This window comes from Diaporthe citri, assembly GCF_014595645.1.
Source record: "Diaporthe citri strain NFHF-8-4 chromosome Unknown scaffold_7, whole genome shotgun sequence".
Taxonomy (NCBI): domain Eukaryota; kingdom Fungi; phylum Ascomycota; class Sordariomycetes; order Diaporthales; family Diaporthaceae; genus Diaporthe; species Diaporthe citri.
Window position 1 is genome coordinate 3,522,266 of NW_025064852.1, and position 17,790 is coordinate 3,540,055.

Genomic DNA, 17,790 nt, shown 5'->3' on the forward strand with positions numbered 1-17,790 from the left:
TCTGTTCCACGGCAGCGAGTCTCGTCCAGAAACACCAAGCATTCTCCCGAGGTATCCATAGACGTAGTCGAGTCCTTTCGGCTCGAGGGTACGTCCTTCGAGGGTCCCACAGGATGGCTGAGTGGGCTAGTCACACCGGGTGTGCACGAGGAGGCTCAGGATTTCAGGCATAGCTTGATTGAATGTACATGTCGAGCTCGACAAAGGGTTCAGGGAACTGCTTCGGGCATGCTCGCAGAGCCATGGATCGTAACTAGCCGTTCAGAGTGTACGTAATCGGCGCCATGGGATGACGGCTGCCAATTGGGCATCTTGGAACTTGAGGAGGAAGCAGGATCTGTCTCGTGTTAGACTGGGACCAAGTGCTTTAGGAAGGTGCAAAGAATAGCTACTGTATGGCCACTGGATGGCTCACCGAGAGTCAGGATGGGAGCGTTAAAGGGGTGCGGCCGACGTGGTGGGCGGCCAACCTTGAAATGACGGTGAAGCCTCTGCGCCTGCCGTGAGACTTGGATGGTGCTGCTTGGTACATGGGTAGAGGGCTGGTGTCGACATCCGGGTCGGTTGGGCAGCTGTGCTCCCGTTGGGAACAGTCAGATGCAAATGTGCAGAGAGAGGCTGGCATATCAAGGTCAGGGCCTGCCATAGAAAACAGCACCTGGGAGCTGTCAGCATTGCCTGTCCACGGGGTGTGCCCCGAGCTGATCAGCTGACCTGGCAATGCCTCTGAAGGAACAAGAGCCCAGGCCGGCCACACCACAAAGCAAGCCCTCCAAGCCCAGTCCACTCTCTTCCAAGCTTCCCACATACCTACCTCTTGCATCAGTCGCCGTCAGTCCATCGGTACCCTGGGCACCTCATCCCATATCCGGAGAAGGATGATTGCCGCGCTAACATCTGCTCGACCCAGAGGCCAGCAGTTGCCGCGAGAAGACGCCATTGCCAGGATCAATCCTGCCAGGTCCATCCGCCGCGTTCCTCGAGAGCTTCGAACCCCTGACGATTTAAACCGACAAATCTGATACATGATCTTGAACAATAGTCTCGCAGTCTTCCAAGCGGTACCCCCACCCGTGCCGACCACAGTATCTTACTCCAAGAAGAATGCCGACCTGAATCACTCAATGGCACTGGTCTGGAGACGCATATCATCCATCACGGACCGCACAAGGTGACCGACTTCGACCTGGCGGCAAGAAGACGCCCAGAGTGACCAAAACACGCAGCGCCAACAGTATTGCAGTCACAGAGGAGACATAGGACCTAATGAGCCCACTCGGATGGGTTCCCATGGACACTACGGTGGATTCGATCAGAACTTCTGCGTCGTTGGACCATGGCTCAATCAGCGTTGCTTATGACCGGGTCTTGGGCTGCTGGCGGATCAATAGGCTGCTCGGAGGCTGGCTTACACCGGACACATGCGATGCGAGATTGGGGATTTCTTACTCTTCTGTAGTGACAGCCTCGGAATGGGAATCCCCCTTTTCACGACAGGCCTCGGCACCGCTGAAACTTTTCCATGTTCAACAAATCAATGCTTCTCCTTCGGGGACTGCCAATGAGTATAACCTCTCTCTGGGCTAGCAGAACAGCGAGTAGCGTCGAGATTATTGTGAGGGGATGAAGCCGCCCTGCGGCACGGGTGTGAGACATTTCTGTTTGGGTTGTGCCAAGGCGGCATGCTAGAGCAGGGATAGCTAGAGGGTAGATAAGACTTCGTATAAGCTTGCGATCCTCGGCAGCTGGGTGGCCACGTGGAGTTGTTGTCACAAAAGCGAGCCTCCTGAGTCCTGCCACCTTCGGGTCACGTCAGTCTTGTCCCGTTGGAGTACATGGCCCCCGAGAAAAGGACTTTACCTGTTGGCGTGGCCGATGTGGATATGGGCATCGTGTTCATAATTCTGCTTGATGGCGGGAGGCGATCGACACCCCCTGGGGTTCCACGCCTGGATCTCTAGGCTCCTGTACCTAGGTATCCTTCCCGGGTTCGGCTCGCTCTGAGCGTGTGCTTGTCTTTCTTGTCCAATCGGCCTGGCCTTGAAGAGCATGCTGGGGTAAGATCTGGGGCGCCAGAGGTTGCTTGATGTGCCGTTGAGCATCACCCAAATTAGGAAAGCAATCGAGGAAGACGAGTTGTATGTAAAATGTCGGATTTAAGGTGAAATCCGTCCCTTCGGACATATGGCACGAGCACCGGGTCCAGGATTCCAACACAGCCGTGTCCAAGCTTTGCTAAACGTATGCCAAGGCCATGATTGTTTGCCGCAGCGCTTTCGATCTAGTGTAAACTCTGTGCGTCCAGAGTCTGAGCCTCACGTCGGCGCTCCACATGCAGGTACACAGTAGCACGCGCTTGGTCAAGCTAATTAGGTAAGGCCGTATTTGATGCGTCCATGATGTCTCCCTTTTGCTCCCGGAGGGCGGACTACAGCCTGTCGAGTCACCCCAGGCCTCATCAATGCCAAGCTATCGTCACTCGTAGTTTGCAATGGAAACCTCAAGGGCAAATGTTTATCCGCTTGAGTATCTACGCATATATCACAGTACGAACAACCTTTCCTTTCCATTTGTGCCTTTCTATCGAACTAAATTGTGTCGGGCCCAGCTGCGCTGCCCTGGACTGGGTTGGTGGGGTGTCATCTGTTGCATGTGCTTGTATCTTGGAAACAGCGACCAGGCCGTGGACTGCAAGCCAGATCACAGCCATGGGCGCATCTGTGGGCCTCAGTCCCCATTTCCCACGCCACCAGACGAAATCCCTAGAACGGAATCCCTTCGGACGACAGGTTGGACGACTCATCCGCCCACTTTTCCAGCAACTCCAGCGTGTCGGTGCACTTGCACCGGATCCTATCTAGAGCGTCCTCGCCCAGGGCCAGACTGATCGGGATCTCCCCCTCAGCGACGTCGGATTTAATCATCTGCACAATACGGCCCACTCCCTTGGCAGAGTCACCCGGCTGCTGGTGGTGGGCCCCCTTGAAGCGTGCGAACTCGCCCTCCACGAGCATTTTGTAGTCGTCGATCTGCGCGTTAACATAGACCGCGTTCTTCTAGTTGAGGAAATCTGTCCGGCAGAACCCGGGCTCGACAAGGAGCGTCTTGATCCCGAGGGGTTTTGCTTCAACGTCAAGGCTCTCGACCGCCGCTGCGGCCAGTGATTAGTGGCTGCGACGCTCCAGCCGGGCTTTGCGGATTGATAGGGGTGGAACCAACCTCTCAGGGCGGCCTTGGAGCTGCAATACGCCCCCAGTGCTGGCAAGCCTCCCCACGCGGCAATCGATCCCATAAAGACAAATTTCCCGTTTCTCTTAGACCGGAAGTGCGGCATGAAAGCCCGAGCCACCCCCCAAAGGCCCGAAGACATGGGTTTGGAACATCTTGTTCCAGTTCTCAAGACGGAAATCCAGTTAGGAAGCTCAAAGTTCGTTGGAGGGAGTAGTGCCTACTCACTTGTCGTCTTCGATTGTACTGAAGTGTGTATATCCGGCGTTGTTGACGACAACGTCCACACCGCCATAAATACCAATAGCCGTCTCAGCCAGCCTGTCAAACTCACTTTGGCTTGAGGACAGTTGCCCCTGCGTCTTGGAAATGCTGGATGCTGGAGGTGTTGCGTGCCGTTGCGATGACCCTGTCTCCTGCCGCAAGGAGTGCCTTCACAAATTGGGCACCGAATCCGGTGGAGCTTTCGGTGATCAGCTAGATAAGAGGAACCATATTGTGAGATGAACTAATGGGCGAGTGTGAGCTGTTACTGAATGGTGAGGGTCTTCAGATGCGGTTGGATATTTTCTGAATACTGCGTCCGATCAAGCCAGGCTCTTATACTTTCAACAAAATCCTAGGGACCACACATTCGCATGCTCTGATAATAGTACAGGTTGCATTTGTCATGGCACCTCTTTGTAAGCCATTGATTGTTTCCCTGAAACGGTAAGGTCTAAGTCGTGGCAGACGAGGTCCACTGGGACACGACAAACTCTAATCCCAGTCAAGCCATCCCTGGCCTGTTTCGCAGTCGCGGTGTTCAAGAGACGAAGAGTAACTTAAGACCTGGTGCGAAGATGATGATGCTGTCCCAACACACCTGTGAAAATTGATCAACTACGCACTTTGAAAGGCTGACTTAACGGTGTTCTACAGACACTATCCCCGTCCACCTGGTCAAAGTACCGCCACCTCACTCCACGCCTGCGCGATACATATACCAGGGTGATGTGTATTTCCGGATGGCGGTAGACTGCTGACGGCTGTTCGCATGTCTTGATCATGGCTATACGGTCCTCTTCTTGCATCTCGCCCATCGATTACACGCTTTTCCTGTTGTGCTCTTGACCTTCCCCGAAGCTCGGCATCACTGGGTGGCATCTCTTCCTTTTTGATCCCATTCCATGTACCAGCGTTGCACGAACGACCACAGCTTGCCGATGAGCCACTAACAACCCCGTGTTCCTCCTGAACAGTTGGTGTGATATGTTATAGAGGGTAGGAACGTCGCGGTGGTGCTGTTCTGAGAAGTCTTGGGCCTTGGAATGCGATCGACGGGCGCGAGTTTTGTGATGCTGCAGGACTTGGCAGTGTTGGCATTAAGGCTCGCCGTTAAGACTGTCGCAGGAAGTGTCAGTGATAGAATGGCGATGCTGGTCTGCAAGTGCACTCACCGGAGGATTCAAAGTGGACGCATCCAAGTCAGGGCCAATGTTTCATGTGCTTTTGGCATGCTTTCCATTCTGTACAGCGTGGTTAATATTTGAGCCTGTTACTGCCACCATCGTGTAGCTTACATAGCTTGCGTCCCAGGTTTAAGGGAATCTTTCAAGACAGACTGAGCTTTTTGTGTTTTTGTTCGAAGCATCTTTATTGTCTTTGGAGACAGGGGGCGCTGACTTGTCTCTTGATCCTGGCATCATCACAGTGCCATCAAGGCCGCGTTACATCAACTCCACCGCGTACGGCCCACATACTTTGAGCTGCCTCTCGAGCCCCTCCTCCAAGTAAGCTCTCCCTTTCGCCGCTTTTCGAAGCTCCACATAGATGGTGGGCACGCCTCGTAGAACTCAGACGGCTCTGTGATGAGCCCTGCATTCAGTGAACAGAACAGACACCAAGGCATCAGGATTTTCCCACCACCATCCCATGACCACCCTTCGAATAAGGGTGGCTATCGGGAGAATTCATGGTTTCTCAGCATCCACACTCGCCTGAAATGAAGCAGACGATACCAGACCTTTCCTCGTTATGATGTCCTCTTCGTCACTGTCAGTGAACCCTCAGCGCGCCAAGTCTTGTTGCCTGGGTTCCAGGCTCACCACTGAGGCTGAGTCCATTTGATACGTGGAGGTGGGAACTCAAAGCACACCTCGCCAGCTCACCTTCCCTGCCAATGTGTCGAGGAAGCCGTAAAGGACATGGCTTGCTCAGCCACTGTGTATCGTGGCGATATTGGGGTGGGATGCCGCCTCTCGTGTCATACCTCGCTCGAATGTCGGCCATGCTGAGCCCCTCGAGCTCACCCGCAGGCATATTCTTCATGCCTATCTCGTAGAAGCGACGCAGCTGGTTCTTGTGTCTTATTGCGTCAGCCTTGGTGAACGGCCAGATGCCTTCCAATGCCTCCGGCATCTCTCCTTCGCAGAAGTCATTGGAATAAGCGATTGCCAATTTGATGAAGCAGAAGGCCTTGGTATATATCAAAAGAGGTGCCATATGTTTACGCTTAATAACGAATTTCTGTAATAGAACACCCAGTTCACCCCGTTCCCAGTAGGCCGCAAGATTGGCGCATAAAATCTGCAGCCTTGGGCTACCCGAGTCTTGGCTTCTCTGTAAGCCATGGGTCGCATTCCCGTGTTGATCCTGTGCTTAGGAGCACGAGCAATTACAAAATGGATTAGTGTTTGTATCGCCGTGCTTCTCCGAGGTGAGCATTGCATATCGGCCGGTGCTGTGGGTTCCATCATGATAACAGATGTCACAGACCAAAGATGACGGTCTCTTGATTGGCTCGTGGATGGAGAGAACCTCGTTCGTGGGACTCTGGGTCATCGCCATCTCGTATCCCATGTGGAGGGATACGAAATAATTCAGACTTCCTGGGGGTGCTCTGCCGCTAGCCAGGCCGAGAACAGCCTGGGTGGTCAACGTACCGATTGGCCATTTCCGGTAAGGGCCAACAAGGTCGGCCCAGTCAGCATCGCCTTCATCTCTGTCCAAGTTGATGCCTGTTCCACCACCAGCGAGCCTCCTGAAATAGGAGAGAACCTCGCCTTCCTCAAGTATCGTCGAACCACCTGTGAATGTTCGACTTGTCGATGCATGCTGACCCCCGTGGTCACCCTGGCGGCCATCTCTTGTATGACCTGCGACCCCACTGCGACGGCGCCTATCGTAATCCAAAGCGTCCCAGTAACTCCGACTGATGTCCGGCTCCGTAAATGATCCAAATAGACCACTGTTTTCGAGACGAGAAGCCCCCCGGCCATCGCCTGTGACCTCACCCTCTTGACGCGTCGACACGTCGTCATCTCGGGCATCGTGGCTCAGTCCCTCATCTCTTGGACCCAATGAAAGGCCCTGATCCTCCTCCCTATCACGGCCGTCGACAAGGCCGCGCTCTGATGGGGCCTCTGAATCCTCCTCAACCGTAACCCTCCTGCGCTTTCGCGAATCGTTATTGCTCGTCATTTTGACAATGGTTATCAGAATGAAACTGCAGGTGCATGAGAAGATTAGATTCAATCGATTGCAAAGCCTGAGATGATCGAGGGAAGCAAATCAAGTTGAGGGTGGGCGAAGTGTAGACGTTGACTTACAGAAGTGGTGTCGTGTGTTGTGGGGAGGAAGGAAGGAAAAGCCCGGCCTGGAAAAGTTTAGGCTGCAGCTGTTTTGTTTTGGCAGTCGATCTGTGGGCGAGGGGCAACCGCACAAATCTTTAATTCACAAGGCCTGCAGGGCATGAGCTGGCATCTGTGCAAGCGGCTAGACATGTGTGGCCCATCCCTTTGCTTGTCTCTGACCTTGAAGCAGCTCTTCACGTTTCATTGTAGAGCCCGCACAGGGGCGCGCAGTGTAAGCGTTGTCCACATGATACTGTCCTCATGCTATCAGCTGCTTCATCCACTGATCATGGCGAGAAGTTGCCGCATCACTGTATCATGCAAACCGCCGAGGAAGCACGGTCTACTCAAGCCAACCATGCCCATTCTTGACTTGCCTCGCTAGCCTGGTTAGAGCAGACTTGAGTTTCATGAGCACATCATCTTATCCATTACAGATACTGAACAGCGTGGGGTTAAATCAAGGCTGCTGTTGAGAATTCGTCAGAGGGTTGACTCCATGCGCCCGTCATTGACTATGCTATGCCTACCAAACGGAACTCGCGTCTTCAATGCAGCATGCTGTCCGTGTGGAAGAAAGAAAAGGTCTGGTTGTCACCTGTGTGTGTGAAAATACTGAGTGACCGGGGGGCTTGAGTCTCGGGCACAGCCTTGCCTCAGAGAAGTGAGGGCAGCGCAGTCCCAAAACACAACAGAGTGGTGACGAGGTAAGATAGAGGGACACGACACAGGTCTCCATAGATTATTCAGATGTATCACACATCAAGAAAGTATTTACACTCCTGATCCATGTCCTCTCAGCTAGCCATTAAGCTCAGTTTAATTGTTGGTAGCGGGCATCTGGTGAACTTTTTGTCAATTCCCCATGTATTATGAATAGGTATCTGATAGCCATCCCAAATTTTCCTGATTAGCATACCACCTGGTTATGACGAGATGGTTTCCACAGCTATCGCTGCTTAAGTGCACACATCCATGTAATTCAGTAGACACGTGTTAATGCTTATCTGGTTCATAAGTTCCCTATTTATTTGTAATAAGCATCTGATCAGCTTTCATCAGATTCTTGTATATTTCTAGTAAGCATCTGATCCAGATTTTATCAGATACCTAACTTCGCCATATTCCAGGTTTACGTCGCTGTGGGCCAGAACTAAGGGGACCATTACGGATGAGGATCCGATAAATCTATTGATATTAATCAGAAGAGTAAAATGGAGGCATGTAGTCCAAAAAACCGGGAATAGTGCTGAGATAAATTACTCGGCATGTTGGCGATGACCGCACATCTTGGAGAGAGGGGGGGGGGGTTAGTTAGAGTGAGCCTTGCTGGAGGATGCAAGAAGCAATGATAGTCATAGTGTAGGCGTTGATATGGTTTTATTTTGAACTCAAGGGGTCAATTGATGGTTTTCGATCAATGCCCTTCCGATGAGTCTTCGTGGTACAGAGTGCACTAAATCATTGTGGTTGCTTCATCAACGGCCAGCGCTGACTGCCCTAGTTACCAAGGCCTGATGGAACCATTGTACTGCTTTTCGTGGTTTTCCCATCCGGGGACCCTGATCGTCAAGAATTTGCCCGTATCCTTGACGTTGATCTTGTCAGCCATCTCGAGAATACCCTCGACGGATTCATCGGGGTGTCAAATCGGCATTCTCTTTGCCTCCCATGTCTGTCTTAACCCACTGTGAAGAAGTTGTCAGCAAAAGGTTTCGAGGCAGAAGCGGTAGGGGGAGACATGCACCAGGGCAAACCCCAACAAAAGTGACTCCCTCATCACGGAATGCCTCAGAATATTGCACAGTCAGCATATTGAGGGCCGTCTTGGAGATTTTGTACGCTGGTGTGGGGTGTTTTTGGAAGTACGAGGCCATGGCTAATGATCCCACAGTCGAGGTTCTGAGCGCGGTGAGTATTGAGTTTCTGAATATATGCGTGGTGTGTAACTTGTCTGGTGTCTTACATGTTGATGACCTTCTTCAAGTTGCTCTTTCTGACCAAGGGCAACAAGGCGGCAATGACGTTGTGGACTCCTACGACGTTTGTGTTCAAGGTCTCGCTCAAGTCATTCCTTTTCGTCTATTAGCGAAGCAAAGACAATGCTCGCGGGAAGGCTCAGGATACGAACATCTCCACGATCCCGTTCGGGGTTATGTTCATGATGCCGGCGTTGTTGATCAGGTAGTCGAGGCCCTGGCCATTGAGGGACTTCTCCGCTATCTGAGCAGCCTCCTCTGCACTCTTCGGGGTTGTGACCTCGAGTGGTACGAATTGAACACGGCCATTGGACCCATCGATCAGCTTCTTCAGGTCATCGGACTGCTTGCGAGCAGCTGCAAACACCTTGGAGACTTCTGAGGAAGGTCGGGATGCAAGCGATGCCGTGAGTTGGAGGCCAATGCCGCGGGATGTGCCGGTAATGAAGTAGGACGCCATTGCGTAATATTACACAGAATTTGGTATGTTGAGAAGCGTCGATTGCGGCCTGGGTATTTACAACAAGATCAACCCAGAATCAAAGATACTTGTCTGCATTTAAACTATTTGCTACCAAGAGGCTCAAGCATCCGCACACGTACACTCGAGTGACAATGCTTTTTTTTAAACGCACCAACAGGAACAAAGACCGAGTAACGATCACACACAAAATCTGAAATCATCCACTGATGCTGGGTTCACCCATTCGGAGGTGAATCTTAAATGCGAGAGCGAGCCAATCAGTCAGCCAAAGAGGCCTACACATGCCCTTGTCTGTAGTCTACTGGGTCGAACATCATTATGATAGCATTGGAGGAGTAATAAAAGTGGTTACTTGCTGTTGTTCACGAACAAGAGCAGAGGGTCGGTACTCCCGACTCGGGAGCCGGGCAGATTTGCACGCCGACAAGAGGCTGCGAGTGGTCAACGGCCAAGACTGCCCCATTTCCAAAAGACGAAGTGGGCCCTGTTAAGCGTCGACTTGTCCTTGAGAAGGGATCTGCAAACTTTATCTTCGTCTGTGCTGCATAGTCGGACTTTTGATGACCAATCTGACTGAAGTCTGAGACCTCCGTGTACCGCTCGGAGGTCCAAGACACGTTATTGCCGACCAGCTCGGAATAATATAGTCGACATAAGATGTAGGCCAAATTCTGTCAGCGAAATCAAAACAGGAGACTCGGAGATTCCCCCCTCAATCTAGCAATCCGCTAAAGCCAACTTCAGAAATGTCGGCTACTCGCAGACCGTATTTCATCATTGTTGGCTTGCCAGCCGATGACAAGTCTATGCAGGACTTGGATGTCGAGCAGTTGTTCCACATGAAGCCAGAAGAAGTTCGTGATGAACTCAAAATATTGCAGAAATCACTCATGGATAATGGCTTTAACTTTGATTATAGTTTCTTACAAAGTTTATAACTTAGAATGACCAGCTGACCCTCTCCAAGTGATTTTGGCTTCCCTAAGCCTCGGCTACAGGCCAATTCTCAATAAGCTCGACCAGGCGGAACATGTTGATGGGATCATCTTCGGCTATGGAATACGTTCCCACCCATCCCCGAGCATCGCCATATTCCTGGAGGAGATGATTCAGAAGGTGAGGTATCATCCGAAGATCGTCAAGATCCTTTTCAACTGGAGCATCCCATCCAGCCTGGATGCCTGCCAAGGAGCCATGAAACTGAAGTCAGAGACGGATAAGGAGGCTGTCGGGTCGGCGGAAAGTCGTAATGGACGAAAGGAAAAATTGTTGATCGGCTCTGAGCGACTCTGAATAGTTTACATCAGCTTCCTGCACATTTGACCGATCTATCTGGTGTCCGACTTCCACCTATCACAGTGGGGGGTGGAGGCCGGAATCGGCCATCGCGGTACCGCCGTTAAACGTAAAGAGCAAAACAGCAACCAAATACAATATAAGAGTGTAAGATTCGCAGCTGAATTTGTCTGCTCTAGCACGGCCTTGCTGGTGTGACCTTGCTGGTGTGATAGATTGAGCCTTAGAGCAACTGAGAGATTATATACACAAAAGCAAGTCGGAAGGACACAAAAAGGCCCGTCCCATGTCCATCTTCTGTACCTAGTCAGCTGGAAACACTCGATCACAAGGCTACCTGGAACTTATCCAGGAACAGAAAATATAGATCATATAATCGCTTATTTTAACGTCACTTCATGAATCTGATCATCGTCACAAATGCATACAACATCGCAATTCCCCCCTGTTTCTCTCCATTACACAACAATAATCGTCTGAAAATCATTACCCTCGATCTTTGTCCCTTCACCGAACATGAATCCATGACAATAGGCCTCGCCCACCAACTCCCATCCACCCTTGGTCCTCTCTGACGGCCTGAACACATAGGGCACACTCGCCCCGGCTACCAGCATAACGACGTCCCCCTCTACCGCTGTCCATGGAGCCGTTCCCAGGTACCCTTTCTTAGTAGAGAACATTCTCCGGTCGGCATAAAACTTCTCAAATACGTCTTCGAACAGCGGGTCCTTGCTGGTCCACAGCTTCTGCTCGACCTCGACATCTACCCTGCTCATCCCCTTGAACCGCTCGTGCCTCAGCCTAATCGCCTCCCGAAACCCGTAGGCGGGCGAGTCGAACGAGGCCAGGAACTCCCGAATGGCATGGATCTTGTAGCGGTCCAGCTTTTCCATCTCCTTGTCGCGAAGGAGCTCCCGGAGACCGAGGCGGTGTCTGTCGTCGGGCTCAGCGCCCAGATCTAGGTCGTTATCATCCTGCTCCTTCAAAATGCCATCGCGCATTTTCATTTCGGAGAGCGTGCATGTTTCTTCGGCGAAGATGGCAAACCATTCCACGAAGTGGCTGTCAGTGAGCTCGATTTCCAGCGCCGTGTCAGCATCGTCCTCGTCAGCGCCCGGCTGGTCCAAGGTGTGTTTCTCCGGCTCTTCCGTGGCGTTTTCGTCTGGATCGTCAATGGTCTGCTCATCCGGATCGTCCATGGCGTGCGTTGCCCCGGCCGCAAGCGTTCTCCAGAGCGCCGACACTATAGGCTCGCCGGTAGGTAGGTATATTCCCTCAGAGTGACGCGGCAGATTCCGTAGGAGCCGCAAGAATCGCCAGATGGGCCTGACGAGCCGGGCCGAGCGGCAGTCGCCTGTGGCCGAAATGGTGTCCAAGACAGTAATTTTGAGCTCTAATACCCTCCCCTTGCTGCCGGTGATAGAGAATTTGGGCTCAACCGACCCGGCAGCGGAAAATTCGATCGCCGACAAGTTCCGTAGGGGCACTGGTCTTGCCGGAGCACTGAGGTCAGGGACCCACGAGGGCAGGTCCGTCACAAATCCCTTCTCCGGCCTGAACTGGTCGATGTACTTCGAGTGGAAGGCGTACGCGAGGTCGTAGCCGTGGCGTATCTGGCCTACCATCGAAAGCAGGGTGAGCCCCGTGTTCTTGCTTCGCAGAAGCGCCGCGGCGCATTCGCAGAAGACGTCCTGGACCGACTTCTGGTAGTCGGCAGCCAGGCCGGCCGCATCCTCCGGGTCGCACAGCGAGAGCACGCCGAACAGGTTGTCGCGCCCATCCACCGCGCGGCGGTTCCGCGCCTCCGTCACGGCCGCCTCGAGCGTGCAGGCGTGCCCGCTGCCCAACAGCTCGTGTGCTGCGCGGGCGAAATTGAGACCGCCACGCGGGTGCGCAGTCGCACGAGCAGAGGCTCCATGTACGCTAGAGATATACTACCGCTGTCCGCGAACCTGCAATTCAGCAGCTCATCGAATGGCACCGTCTGCGAGCCCAGCAGGTACACCGTCTCGCGAGCCAGCGCCGCTTCCTGCAGCGTCCAGACACGCCCGAACCAGCCCCGCGACAGAACCCAGTTCAGCGCCTCGTAGGCGACCAAGACAGCGCCGCGGCTGGAGACTGCCGCCCAGTTAGACGAAACGTCTTGCGGCAAGATTCCGTCGGTGAAGAACGGGCGTGCTTTTGCAAGCGCGATGTCGGTGGCATACGAGGACTTGCCCAACCAAACGACTACACGCTCTGCGGCACGGAAGATGTCGCCCATCATGTTGACCTGCGCGCTTTTCTCTGTGTCATCGCGCTGGTTGATGCAGATGGCGTCTATCCAGATGGGCGTCGACGTCCAGCCGAGCTCCTGCAGTTGGGAGAGCGCATTGTGCAGGTTCTTGAAGACGTCAAGTGTCGCGCCGTTGCAAATTACCGTCCTTGAAGGGCCGCCGGTGCGAGGCTCAGAGATATCGCTGTCGATGGCCCATGTGTACGAAAGGGCTTCGTAAGACGGGTTTGAGGAGAGGTTGACCTCGATCAGGGTGCAATGAATGAGGTAGTCGTCGGTTTTGGGTGAGAGCTGCAGCAGCCGTACCGATGTGGGCTTTTCCAGGGCTGAGTACCTGTAACTTGGCCTCCGCCGCTTCTAAACGGTTCGTTAGGCGTCGCACCCTTCGATGTTTCAATATCTCGAAAGACGTACAGATAAGGCGCCCGCCACATGTCTCGCGAGTGACATGTTCTCTCTATCCTGCCTGATATAGTATGACCTGCCAGCTACGACCCGGAAGATCAAATGCAGTTGGGATGAAGGCTCGCCGGTGTTGTGTCAGCTACCACGTAGGTAGCGATCACGCCTGATAATGATGCAACCTAACATGTGAGCTAGAGTAGATACCTACCATGGTGTGTGGAGCTAGCCAAGGCATCCACCAAAGCTTGTAGTAGTGCTACCAAAAATAGACTCGCTGGATGCAATGTCTCATGACCTTGGCGCTCAACCAGCTTGACATTTTGGGTCATCAAGTAATTATAACAGGAGTGTCCCGAGCGCCGCTAAAGTGGCTCGCAAAAGCAGCTTGAAGGATTTGCCAAAGAGCTGGGCAAGGAGTAGAAAAAGTAAGGGGGCCCCCACCGCTTCGCTTCGCGCCCGCGAATCGCCTCCGGCTCATCCCCCCATAACGGAGGAGGGCACAACCCCAGCCTGTGCCAAGCCTGATGAAGCCATTCCTTAAGCAGGCTAGCATGCCTTCCTAACGCTGACGGGCCGGGGATCTCGGGAACAGAAGAGTTTGAATTCTTCAAGCCGTTCTTCAAGCCACATCAACGATAATTTGATAATTGGCTGCGTCCCTGCCATCATTATGTTACGGAGCACTAGAACAAGGCAGCACTAAAAGAGCTGTAGCCAGCTTAGATGCATGCAGCCATTGGACCCTTACCATCTTCAAGGGCGTTAAAGGAATTCTAGAGTCACAGGAAAACACCGGGTTGGAGGCCGGGTCGAGATTGGGAATCGCTCAGCCATGAGAGGGCCTGACCGTCTCTACGATATCCCATCCCGCCGGCAAATCTGCAAGCACATATCCGATTCCGTAAAGCCACTTCTCTGCTGAGATAATAGTTGGTCCACTAATTTCGCCCGCTCGATGAAAGAAAGCAGGCAGGTCATTGCCTAAGCGCCACGTTGATCCACTCCGCATTGCTCAACTTGGTAAAACACCTGACATGATCTGATGTCCAGGTTAAGCTGATGGATCTACCACAGACTAGAGGCTACTGGACCCTTTAAGTGGCTAGAAAATGTGAGGATTCATTCACCCGGGTGGGCTGAAATTGACACTTGCCATCACGCTCAATGAGATAGAGTGATTCCCCTCCCAGAATCCACTGGAGGATATCTTGGAAAGAAGAATCAGGGTATAGATCGATTCTCGTGCTTTGTAAGTTTGAGAAGTGTCCATCTGTAAATTCATATAGCCAGTCTAGTTGGTCTCTATCATTGGAAGATTGGTCTTGAAATAGCTACCTACCCTCACGTACTTCGTATTGAGGCTTGTTTAAATTCAATCGAAGTCCAACAAACATATGGGATTTGATCCCATCTATCTACTGCAATTGCGCGCCAATATGATGACCAAAAATGGTGTGCCTGTTGCCATTCACGGCAGTCTGGTCCAGGAAGTAGAGGGCGTAACCGTATAATGGATTGCTCGAGTCGCAGAGGGCCCCCCGCAATAGGTCTTTTCCCTTAATAACATACTCCTCGATCTCTACATCAGAAAATAGCCAAACGTCCACAGCAGGTAGAGTCTCCTCTTATCCATCAAGAGGCATGCATTTTGGTATTACATCTTCCAAATCATTCTACAGACCCACTTCTCACAGGCTTGAACACCGCCAAAGCCTAAATCATGGAGCAAATGATTTGCAGAGACGTCATGTATCGTGAAATCTTGTTATGTAGTCATCAGACAGCGTGCGGCTCCCGCTAAATATATCTTCGCTGCGGGAGCTTGTCATCGCTGTCTCCAGCTTAACCCAAGGGCTGCACCCCTTCCGTCAATTTCTTCAAGTTTCAGCCTTGCGACTATACTCCCCCAGAACCCAAAAAAGTCTCCTTTCGTGTAGTGTGCGGAGCGGTGCTTGGGTCCTCGAAATCGGCAAGGACGCCCTGCTTGGACAGGGAGGGATCGTGCCTCAGGGTGATGAGCAGCAGGCCACCTAAGTTGCCAACCCCTAGGCCGCCAGAGAAGACCACGTTGTGTTCAATGGTGTCGAGACATACGCGATGTCATATGTTCAAGCCGACACCGTACAGTCTTGGGTCAGGGAGACCAGACTCAAGCAATCATAGGCGAACAAAAATGCGTCGATTACTTCTTTGGCAACGACCTGTGTAAGCTCCACCAATGTCTCGCCCTTACCGAGGAGGGCAGCCTCTTCTTCCAAATTCTCCTCCAAAATGAGGAGTAGAGTGAGGATGAAGATGCATTGGGGCAAACAGCAAGACTCTCGTGGGCGCTTCTGGCACTGACAGGAGATGGGAAGAGGAACGTTCTTAGCTGTTGTGCGCCCCTTTAAAAAGGTTGCCGTTGAGGTCCCACATTTTCCAGGGGCAAGGACCATGAGCGAATTACCCGCAGGGCAGCTCTCAGAGTCGTGTGTGCCAAGGGGGCGCATCCGCCCCGGAATATAGGCATTGCCATCGGAAGCTAAATTCATGGAGGCGACCGCACAGCCAGACTTGGCGTTCCATTCTAGAAGCAAAAGGCGGAGCACCACAGGAGCGGTCGTCTCCACTCTCCCCGGGTGATGGCCGAGGGGGGCGTGCCGACAAGCCTGACAGGGTGACAGGTCATTTGAAGAAACACATCCAGCTGCGAAGGCGACGGCGATCAACACTTCGTTGGCAAGCGTCGAATTGCAGCATTACATCGAGGTGATGGGGGCTGCATGAGGAAGAGAGGTTGTGGAAGATTGGGATCGGCTTGGTCCGCGAGTTTGACTCGTAGACATACTAATAAAGAGCATGGACACCACTTAACGGAAGTGGGCCGAGTACACAAGGCGCGGAAGTCGGTGCACGGGGCAAACAAGAGTTCATGCGCCTGCATCGACAACAACACAAAGACATCTGCATGTGAAGGGACAGAGTCAGGCTGTCACCAAATTCAGCTCACATCAGGCAAGGGAAATCGCAGTCGGCGGGAAGGAGCCTTGCGCACCAAGAAAATTGGGACGAGGCCGCAGAGTCGTCGGTCTCCCCGTAGTCGGAGGCCCAAGGTTCCGAGACCGAGAGCTCCTAGCCGTATCAACTGACCTCCGGTCGAAGGTGCCTTCGGAACTGACACGGCGGATGTGGCTGGAATACTGAATACCTGACAGCGAGCTCCTGCTCGTAGCCGCTGACCTATTGTACTGAGAAAGCCACGAGTCGCTCATCGCTATCGACACAGCTGGGCAGAGTCGCCTAGGATGTGGCACCCAGATGTCATTTAATTGAAGACTCTGTTCTGATGTCACTGAGTGACACTGTGTTGGCCCAGCATCAAGCATGGTTGTACGACCGTTTCTACAAACATGTTGGAAAGAACGTTGATATAGGTTAGGACACAAAGTAAAGAGGACTACGTTTGGATTCAGAGCGCCAGCCGACTCCGAGGCCCGGGGCTTCCAGATCATGGGTAGAAACCATGACCCAAAGAAATACGATGGACTGTCTTGTTTTCCTACCTACGTCAAAATCACCGGGACATCGTTAGGATTTAATGCCTGCTATTCTACGTCATTGGGTTGATCGCTGCAAAATCAGGTGTTTACTGGAGGAGTAGTAGTGCTCTTGTTGGTAGGTCTCTCGTACGTATGATAATTGTATGGGAAGCAATCGTGTATTGGTGTTGTTCTATCTAAGTTCTAAGAGGCTACGTACCCTAGAGGGGATAACTAAAGTAGCCTTTTAAGTAATAAGGGTTATACTTATTAATACTTGCAGTTTTTCTCTTTTTTTAATAAGTATATATAATTCTTATTATAATTAGCCTTAAAATCATAATTCATTGCATATTAAATATATATAACCTTTGTTATAAGAAAGCATTATTAAAAAGGCTTAAAATTATAACTTATAAGTTTTAAAGCAAGTTTTAGCAATTCTTATTATTATATTACCCTTTAAATTTACAATCTTTATTATTGCATTATTTCTTAAACATTATATTTATTATTCTTAATACTTAGCTTTTAAGGTTGCTTTTTTATAAAAATCATTAACTTTTACGTAAAGGCCTTAGTTTTAAATCTTTTCTTTAATAAAGGAAGTTAATGCTTATAAGGCTAATATTAAATCCTTTAGCTTATATTTATTTTTATTATATATCTTTATAATGCAAATATTATTATTTTTATTTTTACTTTTATTATTAAAATATACTTAATATTGCTTTAAATTATTTTCCTTTAGCTACTTTTTATTCTTTTAAAATTAAGCATTATAAGTAGCTTAATTATTTATTAAGTTCTTTTTTTGCTTTTTATTATTCTTTTTAATTTTTTTAATAATTATCTTTTGCTTAAGTTGTTTAAGTAGTGGCGTATATTTCTTAATAAGTCCCTTTATATATGGGCTTTATATATGCTTATTAATAGTTTAATATAAAAAGTTTTAAAGCTAAGTTAGCATAGTAATTTAATCCTTTAA

General features: G+C 51.1%; 5 protein-coding genes across 5 annotated transcripts; 1 reads left to right on the forward strand and 4 right to left on the reverse strand.

Moving 5' to 3' along the window:
• Positions 1-2,762: 2,762 nt before the first annotated feature.
• On the reverse strand, positions 2,763-6,690 carry INS49_014083 (uncharacterized protein; the record flags this gene model as incomplete). Its single annotated transcript, XM_043174774.1, has 4 exons — positions 2,763-3,029; positions 3,096-3,151; positions 5,379-5,862; positions 5,986-6,690. 4 exons carry the CDS (start codon positions 6,688-6,690, stop codon positions 2,763-2,765), a joined length of 1,512 nt encoding a protein of 503 aa, XP_043021719.1.
• A 2,114-nt stretch (positions 6,691-8,804) lies between these two features.
• On the reverse strand, positions 8,805-9,281 carry INS49_014084 (uncharacterized protein; the record flags this gene model as incomplete). Its single annotated transcript, XM_043174775.1, has 2 exons — positions 8,805-8,916; positions 8,974-9,281. The coding sequence occupies 2 exons, from the start codon at positions 9,279-9,281 to the stop codon at positions 8,805-8,807; spliced, it is 420 nt and encodes a 139-aa protein (XP_043021720.1).
• A 770-nt stretch (positions 9,282-10,051) lies between these two features.
• On the forward strand, positions 10,052-10,598 carry INS49_014085 (uncharacterized protein; the record flags this gene model as incomplete). The annotated part of the gene is made up of 2 exons (XM_043174776.1): positions 10,052-10,163; positions 10,273-10,598. 2 exons carry the CDS (start codon positions 10,052-10,054, stop codon positions 10,596-10,598), a joined length of 438 nt encoding a protein of 145 aa, XP_043021721.1.
• Positions 10,599-11,059: 461 nt separating this feature from the next.
• INS49_014086 (uncharacterized protein) lies at positions 11,060-13,329 on the reverse strand (the record flags this gene model as incomplete). The annotated part of the gene is made up of 3 exons (XM_043174777.1): positions 11,060-12,443; positions 12,557-13,236; positions 13,294-13,329. The coding sequence occupies 3 exons, from the start codon at positions 13,327-13,329 to the stop codon at positions 11,060-11,062; spliced, it is 2,100 nt and encodes a 699-aa protein (XP_043021722.1).
• A 2,935-nt stretch (positions 13,330-16,264) lies between these two features.
• Positions 16,265-16,535, reverse strand: INS49_014087 (uncharacterized protein; the record flags this gene model as incomplete). The annotated part of the gene is made up of 3 exons (XM_043174778.1): positions 16,265-16,268; positions 16,319-16,395; positions 16,443-16,535. The coding sequence occupies 3 exons, from the start codon at positions 16,533-16,535 to the stop codon at positions 16,265-16,267; spliced, it is 174 nt and encodes a 57-aa protein (XP_043021723.1).
• Between the last annotated feature and the right edge of the window lie 1,255 nt (positions 16,536-17,790).